The 12,327-nt window shown below is 30.8% G+C and overlaps 1 protein-coding gene across 1 annotated transcript in view; it reads right to left on the reverse strand.

Moving 5' to 3' along the window:
* The window catches only part of LOC108908732 (protein peste-like), a 60,782-nt gene extending 49,883 nt beyond the window's left edge, over positions 1 to 10,899 (reverse strand). Inside the window, exons 1-2 of the mRNA XM_023457278.1 lie at positions 10,726 to 10,899; positions 4,794 to 4,796 (exon numbers count right to left, since the gene is read on the reverse strand). Coding sequence (XP_023313046.1) covers positions 4,794 to 4,796; positions 10,726 to 10,763 — 41 coding nt within the window. The 5' untranslated portion in view covers positions 10,764 to 10,899. The remainder of the gene's footprint in view (positions 1 to 4,793; positions 4,797 to 10,725) is intronic.
* Between the last annotated feature and the right edge of the window lie 1,428 nt (positions 10,900 to 12,327).

Here is a 12,327-nt window from a genome sequence, read left to right on the forward strand (position 1 = left end):
TTTTTTTAATTTGTTTAAACAAAAATTATTTAAATAATTGTAATAATAAATTGTAATTAAATACATTCATATTCAGTGTGTTGAAATATATACGTAAACAAATTTTTTCATTGAAAAAATGCAATAGCATAGGGTAAAATATACAGTATATTTAATGCATAAATAATAATCTTTGTTTATAACAAAATGTGTACAAATTAGATAGTTGGCATTATTATATTCCTTGACTCGCGACACATCGGATTAAAAAAAAAAATATATCGAAATTGGTCCATTAGAAGCCTAGGTAATGCAATTTTTTTCGTACGTTTGCATTTTGAACCTCCGAATTCAGTCTCGGAGTGAAAGCCCTCTCCTTCACTTTTCGTGTTTTGAGTCAACTTTCGCGCGTGCGAGCGACAGCTTTTCCGCAGATTTATCTATGTTGCTGATAACTTATGAATATGAGCTTAGAACTCGGAAAAACGAAGCCACTGGATCAAAGATTATTGCTAAATTGTTTATAAATTAACGGTAAATGCCGATAAACTTTCACCGCTTATATTTCGAGAATCAATAAGAGGAATTTAACTTTTTTTTTTAAGAAGCGTCTTTCCGAGTACTTTAAAATTATAGTTTTTGAAAAAAAACTAAATTGCAAATTGATAAATGTAATCTAATTATTTAAACATAAAAAAAAGAGTGTTAACTTTAAAAATTTACTATGGCCGTTCTAATCAACCGATTTCAATTTTTCAAAAACCATTTGAAAGGTTGAGCGGTCTTTTCTATGTGAAAAAATTAAAAAGTATCTAGATGCTTTATTTGAGGCTACGCAAGATTTTGAAAATTGGAACAATTTTTTTCAAATTTTTTTCAAAAAATTATTTTGCGAAAACTATAGAACCGATTTTAATGAAATTTGGTGTGTTGTTTTATTATACTCTATAGATTTTTTACCAAAATTAGAATGCCCTCGGAGCAATAAAAATATTTAAAAAAAATTATCCAAAAAGCTTTTGCCTTTTTTTCATCAATTATTGCTATTTTGCAACGTCGGTAATAAATTTAAACATTTTTAGTTTACAGTAAGTGCAAAATTCAATTTTCCTTTTCACTATGCTTCCAAAATGCATAGGTTCCAAGATATAAGTAAAAAATCAGATAAAATAGGTATTTTTAAAAAATGTTTAAACATTTTTGCAATTTTGAAAACGTTCCCGACCTCACCCACCTCTAGGGATCTACACTTTTATTATGAGAGTTGTATTTCGACATAATCCGCACTGGTCTAATTGAATAGACTTGACAGTGTGCTTCATATTTTTCCTTTTTCTCCTTTAAGTTCCAGGAACAAACTGGAGGATCAACTATTGTTCATCCTTGTCCCCAGCTCTGCGAAATTTCTACATATAAACCTTCGAGAAGACTGCTCCAAAGTCAGCAACTCTGTTTTTGAGAACATCGGATTATACCTCATTCTTCCAGTTTGTACTGTTCAGATCTGTTTTTTTTCTTCAGTGTGGCAAAAATGCCGAATTAAATAAAAAAGTAACAGAAAATACTGTAATAGCCACGTGGCGTTTTTTTTCAAGATTATTCCTTTAATAGAAACAATCATAAAGTTTGATAAATTTCGGACAAAATATAAATATGCCAAAACAACTACAGACAGTATCAACTTAATTTACGATGATAACATTAAGTAAATGTATTTTGATAAAAGTATGAAAGCTCATTAAATTTTATTTTTGTTTGAGCGATTAAGTTAAATAGATAAGTAAAAACAAAGCTAGTTTGATTTGCAATATACGATTGAATAATTTCCAGGTTGGTCGCCATGTCATCAGTTAATACGTCTTGACATTTCGAAAGTATATCGCTCTCTTCTTCGGAACAATTTCAGAGTTTCATCTGAAGAAGAGAGTGTCAAGAAGCCTTAACCGGCGACGTGGCAATAAGTCTAGAAATTAACCTAACTAAAAAAACATATACAACAACATATAGCACAATAAAAATACATTATCAAGACATTTTAAATGCATATATTTTCTATATTTAGCTACCGACAATTTCCATATCTTAATGAATATTCTATATCGTTACTTAAAAAGAGTCAACTTACTTATCGGTCAATTCCTTTAGCGAATTTGCAATTTCCGTTGTGATATCATTTTTATACGGTTAATATTTTTAAAGTTTAAAGATAAACTTCTTATGTTAACAACAATGTCAGTGACATGAGTGGCAATTGCAAAAATAATATGTAAATAACCTCCCAAATCTTCGCTGTTTCTCATTTTATTGAAAAACAATCAGTACACTTGCAGGAAGACGAACGAATTGACATTGGTTGTCATTTGTATTACTTTGTACTGACTGCTAGAATTTCGCTTACAAAACCATGTCTTTGCCAAATAATGAAGTTTTATTTTATTAAGTTTTAATTTTGTTTTATTTATTTATAATTAAAATCACAAAACAACATGAATATATTGACATTTAAGCAAAAGAATTTTTACAAACAAATGTAGTTTCTCTAAACTGGAAAACAAAAGGTAAGATCATTTTTGAGGATTTTTAACATTACATTTTTTTTCGTTTAGTTTTCGTTCTTTGTACTGTAAAACCCTCAACGAGATACTATTTATTAGTATTTTTTTAATCAGATTTATCGCATTTGTGTCTACGCTTTTCGTGCTTTGTATCTCAATAAGTTATTCAAAATTATTTTAGTTCTATCAGTGAGTACTCCTTTTCGAAACAAAATAAATGGATCAATGCTCACATCAATGACATGCAAGAACATTCTCAACTACCATCTTCTGCTCTTGCAATCCAGTACATAAAAAGACTTTACCATCTCAGCCTTATCTATACAGGGTGCTTCAGTCATACTGTCATTAATTTTAAGAGCAGATAGAGAAAAATTATTATAATACGATGGTGTGATTAAAAAAAAATTAAATGCATATTTAATCAGAAAAAAAATATTTTCAAATCATTATTTAACCCCCTTTTCAGGCTGTTACTGACCGGCTGACGTCAGCGGGTTATTCACAATTTGCGCACGGCTACGATTTGAACAACCCGCCCTACATACAACGTTGCCATATTTATATATTTTCGCTAATATAAAGACAATAAATAAACGGTTTGCTCACATCAGCCAATAATAATTTAAAATGCTATAAATTGTTTTTTATAATTATGCAATCAATATATTAAATTGTTATTGTTGCCCAGCAAGAACCTCGAGGAGGTCTGAGTATGCCTTGCCAAAAATCAGTTTTTATTAACATCATAAAGTTAATTATTATTAATTGCGTATAACCAAACTTTACATAATAAAGGTAAACTTTAGTATAAATATAAACTTTGGTGTAACCTAGTGTACTTATTGTTTTTGAGAAAGCAATACTTATGTTTTTTAGCTGTTTAAAATGCCAGCACGAGTAAAACAGCGTTCATCCGTCCAGCGCACTTTGTTTTAATAAAGTTAGGGTCTGCTGCACTTCGATTTTGGAACCAACTGCAAAATTCAAGACGATTGGGGAAATCAGCTGGTTCTAAAGTTTGAACTTTTTGAATATGATACGGGTTGAGTGAATTCTCGCGCAATATCCGCCAAACTTTGGTTTGTGATATCTCCAGTCGCCTTGAAATTGTTCTTGTGAAAACAGTAGGCTGCTCCACGACTAAATTTAAAACAGCCTCTATCACATTTAAGTCATTTTATCAATGTTCTGCACGTTCGCTGCGCGGTATGGTGTGATAGATGCAGTTGGAAAAATGCGGGAGATATGGAAGGTGGTAGATTTGAATTAACGCTTTAAATTGTTAATGGTTTTGTAATCGTGTGTAGTGTATTTTGTGTATTCGAGCATTTAGTAGTGTGCCGACTTTTTTTATTTGATAAAAGCCTACAAACAGGTCTCCTCTGCTTTATTTATTTTCTTTTAACGAAAGTTGACTTCGAGAAGTCAGGCTTGTTAAAACATTCTGCACTAAGTTAATACAATTGTTAAAATTATTTGTAATAAAATGCAGCATGCTCCTTTATTTACTTGCATACGTTTAACGCGGAACGCGGGACCCAAAGTAAATGTGAACCACAGATTATGACGTGAACTTGGCAACGCTGTTCGCTCCAGCTGACGACTGATTCGTGACATTACGTTACAACATTTTCCGAGCATCCGGGCATCTGGAAGGGCCGCCCTCGTAGCGGGAGTTATGGGTTGATTTCCTTCATTTTTAAAAGTCGAGTAAAATTATTTTTTTCCGATTTTAATATTTCTACATAAATAATTTATAACTATTCGAATAATCAAATCAATGTTTCTAAATAATATATTCTTTCTAAATTTATCAATACAGCTTTATATTGTCTTGAGAAGAATGCATATTACTATAATATTTTATTTTTAACACTAGTGTTAAAAGTTTTTTTGCACCAGTGTCAAAGTGTTTTTGGTACGTAACATTACTTATCAATAAATTAAAAATATAATTTGTAATGACAATTTCACAAAAAATTATTGTTAGCTATTACTATGTTTAACCATCAAATTTTTTTTGTTACAATTATAATTTGACACATAAAAGCAGTAAACAAAAACTAAAATGTAAACTAATTAGTTGATGCATCGTCCTCTAAACCAAAACAATAATATTTTGATGATTGTCATATTGTCGCTTTCGAGATTTGCACCATATTTGTTTATATAGAAATTTAAAATTAAATTGCTAATACAAATAGCAACAAAGTACAATCAGCATACACAGAAAGCCACGCTATTTTTAATACTTACTGACTGAAATAAGTTGAGATTGCTGTGTTGACTGGTTTAGTGACACATCTCTTTTTGGAAGATAATATCTGTTAAGGAACAAATACATGGCGTTTGTAACATGTTTGTGCAGTCAGCTTTATGATACTGTCCTGAGAAATGTTCTTATCATAAAAAACAAAACACCTTAAAGTAAATAAGTCTAAATTATGTACTGGCTCGTCCATTTCAAAACTTTGTTGTGACAGACAATCTTTATAGATAAACAGATGGTTGAACAGGTAATTTTTTTCCATAAAGGATATTTGACAAAATTGAAAAACTTGGCTTAATAAATCCCTACTAATATTATAAATGTGAATGTAAGTTTGTTTGTTACGCTTTCACGAGAAAACTACTTAACCGATCATGATGAAACTTTGTACACATATTCTTGGAGGTATTAGAAGTAACATAAGATCTTTTTATTAAAAAAAAAATATTTTTTACGAAATATTTTCTATTTTTATTTACCCACGAGCGAAGCCTACTAATAATAATAATCCCTACTAATATTATAAATGTGAATGTAAGTTTGTTTGTTATGCTTGCACGGGAAAACTACTTAACCGATCATCATGAAACTTTGTACACATATTCTTGGAGGTATTAGAAGTAACATAGGATACTTTTTATTAAAAAAAATATTTTTTACGAAAGATTTTCTACCACTCTGCGAGCGAAGCCGCGGGTAAAAGCTATTATTTTATAAATATACGGTGTGTAAAAAGTAAATACATTCAGATTCAATTCATAGAAAAAATGGGGTAAGTACAACTCAAAAAATGTCATTTTGCTGTAACAGCGCTTTAAGTTTTATTTTCTTATACTTCCTCTTTATATATATGAAATTTGCTGATACCCTGTTATATTTATTTTTTGTAGTACCAAGTGATTTTTTTGTAATGAAACATATTTTTTTCCAATTTGTTTTGAGTTGTAACATTATCATTTAAATTTATTTTAATTTTGAAATAGTAGTTTCCTTTTGATATTGTGTTACATGTATTTTTTTTGTAGTTAAATATACCTTCCCCAAATTTATTATTATTTAGTTATAAAAGTTATATTTCATTTAATTTCAAGTTTACACGAAAACAAAACAAAAATATTAGTAAAAAATTGCTTAAAAGATATTCCAAAATGTCGAGAAACAAAGTTGATTTTATCCTATTAGTATATTCTCGCTATAATTCTGGAGCGGTTTAAGATATCAATTTCAAAGGACCCCGCACAAACCTTATGAATTTCAGGTCCCGGTGTCCAAAATAGAGGTTCCTATTTAAAAAATTATATTTGACCTTCAAATGGCCTTGAAGGTTAATGTCAAGATCAGAAAGATATCAAGTACAACATATAAAAAATCCAGACAAATTCACAGCGACCTGAAATTCATAAGGTTTGTGCGGGGTCCTTTGGTGCACGTGTTTTTTTAGAGGTTAGAATTATTTGTATTGCTTTTTGAAGTATCCTTCCAAGAGGAGAGGGGGAAGTAGGAAAGTGGTTGTATCTTCGTTACATTTTTCACTTTTGTTCCTTGTTTATACCAAATAGCAGCTAGTTGGTCCACAAAAAAGTAGTAATATACAAATACTATTTCTGTTGTACTAAGGCAAAACCTTGTAATTCTAATTGCTGTTATTTTTATAAATCATTATCAAGATTCTGAATTATAGGTTATAACACTAATATACAAGTGCGTTAGGTTCATTATTCTAGAATAAATAAAATAATGAATTTTTAAATTTTCCTTTATTATCGTATAAATTTATCCTCAGATGTAATTTGGAATTGACAACTACTTTAGTCACTAGCGAATGTACAGAAACTCTCGTTAGACTTTTAGACGTACCTCCGTACCCGATAAACCTCCTTAATCATGTAATTCCAGAATAACAAGAAAAAATTATGGTACTAATGGAAAATCTTCGAAATGTCATATTGTCAAGAATTTTTAACTAAAGCACACATTCAAAAATTTCGAGCTGTAAGAGTATGACTTTTTCGAAAACTCAATATTAACAGAGTTAGATAACCTCAAAATTATTTTTTATTAATTTATATTTTTCTGTTTTTTTTAAATTGCGCGGTTTTTTCAATTTTTTTTCTTGTTATTGGCAACAGACTGTACCTATAAAATAGAAATCATTGAAATCCTACAACTCATATTTGCGCTTGCTCCAAAAAATTTGTTAACTTAATATTAATGATGATATTAATCATTTCCGACAAAAAAATATAGTTAATATTTTAAAGAAGCCGGACTTAAAAGAAAAGTATATTGTTTACAGCTGTAAGCATTAAAATTTAGTAAATCGTTATTGCGTTGATTAATTAATAAAAATTATAAAATTTTATCAATAATAATAACCCCTAAATAATTTGTTCTTATTTGCTGAACACCTTGTATATTGATGTCGGATGAGATTAATCTTGTTATAATACTATCAAAATCATTTTATACGGATCAAAAATAGAATTAGTAATGTGTTGTTATTGTATTTGTAGTTGTTAAAGCGTAATTAACGATAAAAGTTATCAAGATAATGAATGAAGTCATTTCAATGAAAAAATATATATTATCCAGTATTTTTTTAGAGGAATTAACTTTTGAATATATCATACGTCCATCAACTTCTTTAAACGTTGCACAGAGATTCATAGAAAACAAGCGTGTTACATATTTTATCTATATTTCTTGATTCTCTATTTCTTTGTTAGCTATAGGTACCTACTTTTCGACAGTCTTATACTTATTTTATATACAGGGCGAGTCATTAATATACAGAGCTTAATGGCAGATTGTTAACGTCAAAATATAGCGATTGAGCCAAACATGCCTAAGTCAATTGTTGCTCCTTTTCGTTTTATAGTGTGTTAAAGTTGAAAAAATATTTTCGATTTGTTGCTATATTTTAAGTATGATAGGACGGTTTGTTTTGAAAATTTGTAGTTTTACGTTTTCAGAGGTGGTAAATACGAAATGCAAACAGAATTGCAGTCACGTCTAGGGGGCGCTAGTTATACTGCCCTATAAATGTAAAAATGTCTAACTTTTTGTATTTTACAATTTTTAATTTTTTAACTAGAAATTGTTAAGCTACGTTCAATTCTAAATGAAAAAGGTATATTTGTTACAAATCTATAAACTCGACCGTTTTCAAGATACAGACATTTGAATTTTTTGAGATTCAGCGGGAATTAAATTAGAAATTTAGCTGGTCTTCAGATAACAAACTTGAATTTAGAATTAAGACAAACATTATAGCAACTGAAAATTTTATTATGCATTTGTTAATAAAATAAAAGATTTTCAAAGCGACTTCAATGCACTTAAGATAGCTTGAAAGAAAAATCCAGCGGATTTAAATCAGGGCTATGTGCAAGCCAAGGTACTTCGCTACCGCGTCCAATCCAATGGTGCGGGAAATTTCTATTCTCTCTAAGATATTCTCTTACTTCTCGGGTATAATGTGCTGTCAATTTATTATGTCAATGCCTACTACTTAGAAAAAATATTTTTTTAAATTTAATTCCCGCCGAATCTCAAAAAATTAAAATATCTGTATCTCGAAAACGGTCGAGATTATCGATTTGTAACAAGTTTACCTTTATTATTTAGAAATGAACGTAGTTCAATAATTTCTAGTTAAAAAATTCAAAATTGTAAAATACAAAAAGTTAGACATATTTTTACATTTAGAGGACAGTATAACTAGCGCCCCCTAGACGTTACTCCAACACTGTTTACACATTCGTATTTGCCGCCTCAAAAAACGTAAAACTACAAATATTCAAAACTATCGGTCCATGCATACTTAAAATAGGGTAAATCTAGGAGAAATGACGCATCAGATGAGATGACGCACTGCTCGTTCTGGCACAATCATTGTTCATAGCGTATATTTGGCAAGACCGGTAATTCTTATTATGTCGTCACATATATACGTATCAAATACAGTTATATTTGAGTAGTGTTAGTGACAGTCTTTTGTTAAATTTATTGAGGTTACACTAAATATTTTTACATCGTTTAGAGTAAGAAAATATACACGTATGTTGTTATATTTTTATTAAGTTTTCAAGGATTCTGTTGTAGATAATGAGTAGTTAAGTAGTTCTAACCTCAATTTCACACATTTTCTCTAATTAATTTAGTTAAAAGTTGCTGCGTCAACTCACCTTATACTGTAAAGTGAGTTGACGCACGTATGAGTAAGGAGAGTTGGCGCAATAATAGACACATCGTTTAAAATGTTACTTTGTCAGAAATGTTATTAATTTATCGTTTATAGCATACCGACGAAATATAAAAGAAATGGAAACGTTAGAAGAGGAGGGGGGACAATAGAACAGTTGTGTATAGCAATCAGTGCTATCGATAGAGATGAGATTCCTGAGGCAGGTCGCGAATTCGGTAGCCCCGAATGCACTTTGCGACGCCGAAGGAAAGGTGAAGACCTCAAACTAAACCGTTTGGACCTTCAAGTACACTAGGAGCCCACAATAGGATAAATTAGTAAAGCAAAAGTTGAAACACATGGATTTGTACCTAGGAGATCCTTTATGCGATTTATGGCTTTTGAGTTAGCAGAAAAAGTAGAATTATCCTACAATTTCAACAGAATATCTCGCAAGGCAGGCTACGTATGCATGGTTAGATTTTTTTTTAAGAAGAAATAAATAACTATACGAAAACAATTATGTTTTCGTTCAGAGTATATGCTTCTTTATCTAACTACAATAATGAGTATTTATATTTATTATTATTAATAAGTTTCAAAATAAACCAAAAGTAAATTATAAAAATTAAAAATGTGCGATCGTTTAATATACTGCGTTATCTCTCCTCGATACCTAAGGTGAGATGACGCAGTCATAAGAAAAAAAAATGTCAGTTTTTACCAAAATCTCCGACATTTTGTCATATTTGAAGTCATATATTATAACTTAGTAAGCTCTTTTATAATTATTTTAAAAAATGTGCGTCATCTCTCCTAGATTTACCCTATAGAAAAAATCGAAAATATTTTTTCAACTTTAACACCCTGTAGAACGGAAAGGAGCAAAAATTGATTAAGGCATGTCTGGCTTAATCACTATATTTTGACGTTAATAATCTGCCATTAAGCTGTGTACTATTATTAATGACTCACCCCATACAAAGGCTTAGATAAATTATATGTAAAAAAGAACAGCAAATATTTTGAACAGGAGTTTTAGGATGTTCAATTTTTTTATTCCATAAAGCTGTATACAGTCTTTAAAACAGCGTTTTTTTGCGTCTAAATTTAATATTTTCTTATTCATATATTTGTATTTGAAGTTTTTGAGTTTGAGTTACAGTTTTTCAGAAAAATGTTATATCTCTTCTGATGAAATAAGAGAACACATCGAAAAGTATTTTAAGGATTGAAACGGCATTTTGAACACTAGTTGTAAAATAATTACATTAATTAAATTTGTTTAAACCTGTCATTTTCATAAACTGTAAATATTAATTCAAAACTAAACAAAGATTCTCAATTAGACGTTTAAAAGTTCAAGATCTATTTTCGAAAATTTTCACCACCGGTTTGCCAAAAACAAGGGTTCATATGTTTAAACAAAAAACATTCAAAAACTCCCCTCCATTTCTAATACTCTGTACTTCTATTATGTACTTAATTTAATCAACAAGTGGGCAGAACCTTTTTTTGTCGCAGGATTGTATGCAAATAACTCTATTATCATTAAAATTTGTTTACGCACTTTTACCACATCGCAGTTAGAGTAAAAAATATTTTTAATCGTCTTGGTGACAACAAAAACAATTTGCGTAATTTCGACTTCGAATTTCTCTTAATAAAAACAAGGAACGATCGTTTTTTTTAATCCGTGTCAAATAGTCGGGGAATAGCCATTGAGTACTCACGTTTTTAAGACATGGTTGTTGTTTGGATTGTACGTCATGAGCGGGAACTATCAAAAAACGCACATGTACTATAAATATATGATGAGGATGCCGGCACTACATATCGCGGACACGCTGTAGAGAAGAACCTGACTGAAAAAACCGCTCCGAGCGCCTGGCTATGGCGAACGTAGCTCGCCGACGAATTAACTTCAAGAATGTTATCATGTTTATCACTTTATCGCGGTGACCTTAAGTGACAGGGAATACGCAAGCAGGTCGCATTATTCCGCGGAAAGAACGGTGTGGAATTGACACACGATTGTTTCTTTGAAAATAGACGAATAAGCAGGATGATGGATGGGGAGGCTAATGGGAAATTGGACAGGGCTATGCCCTTTGTAGGCAAATCGTGACGTAAACAACGCTTTGTTTGTGAGGTTCATTTCTTTGATTATTTTGTTGTTTTCTTGTCTACACCACTGACGGAATATTTCCGAGTTTATTGTAGAGTTATCGGTTCGGCTTTGTTTATATTTTTGAAAACCATGCTGATTTGTTTGTGTTTAAGTTTGACCTAATTTCAAAAATAAGATAGACGTCAGATGTGGACGTTAATTATTAAAAAAAAAACAAGATTAAAGAAGACAGTTTTGTATTTGTTATACACTGCTACTGACTGAAATTGTTCATTCATTAGACGCATTAAAAGTTCCATATCTCATCATTTTTTAGAAAATTCAAGCAAATTAAAATAATCCTCATAAGTAACGAGCGTTCAAATAAAAACGTGGTCAAGTTGGTTCTGAAAATTTGGACGTAGGGCGTAGCGTATAGCAAATGAACTTAAACGTCATCTGTGAATATTTTCGTTTTAAAAAGCGTTTAAAATGGTGTTTTCTCAAGAACAAAAAGTGTTTATCATAGAGTCCTACTTTAGAAATGGACGCAAGATTGATGGAATATGGAAGTATTCTATTGAGGAATGTTTCATAGAATTTCAAAATCAATTTCCCGGCGTTGTTGAGTACAAAATTTTTCAAAGTGCAGTTCAGCGTTGTGTTAATGTTTTTCGTGAAACGGGCAGTGTAACAAGAAAAGAAGGAAGTGGCCGACCAAAAAAGCGGACTGAAGAATTAAAAGAAAATGTCCAACAAATAATGGAAAATGCGCCAAGAACTTCTGTACGTGTTTTATCACAAATGGTGGGAGTATCAGTCGGTACCTACCACACAGTGTTAAAAAAAGATTTGCGTTTGTTCTCCTATCGTTTAACTTGTCAGCAAGAACTTCATGAAGTTGATTTTCCGCGACGGGCTGTATTTTGTGAATGGTTTTTAAACATCTACGGTGAACTTCATAATATCACCTTTTTTCTGATGAAGCCTGGTTTCATTTAAGTGGTTACGTAAACTCACAGAATATGAGAATGTGGTCTTCTGAAAAACCAGATAACTTTTTTGTCGAGGGCCCTCTACACGCTCAAAAAATTGGAGTTTGGTGTGCTCTCAATCGAAGGAGGATTTATGGACCTATTTTTTTTAATGGTACTCTTACTGCGCAAAGGTATAGAGAAGAAATTATCGCTCCTTTTGTTAACCAGCTGGAAGAAAACGCAATTAC

Source organism: Anoplophora glabripennis, unplaced genomic scaffold (genome assembly GCF_000390285.2).
Source record: "Anoplophora glabripennis isolate ALB-LARVAE unplaced genomic scaffold, Agla_2.0 scaffold29, whole genome shotgun sequence".
Taxonomy (NCBI): domain Eukaryota; kingdom Metazoa; phylum Arthropoda; class Insecta; order Coleoptera; family Cerambycidae; genus Anoplophora; species Anoplophora glabripennis.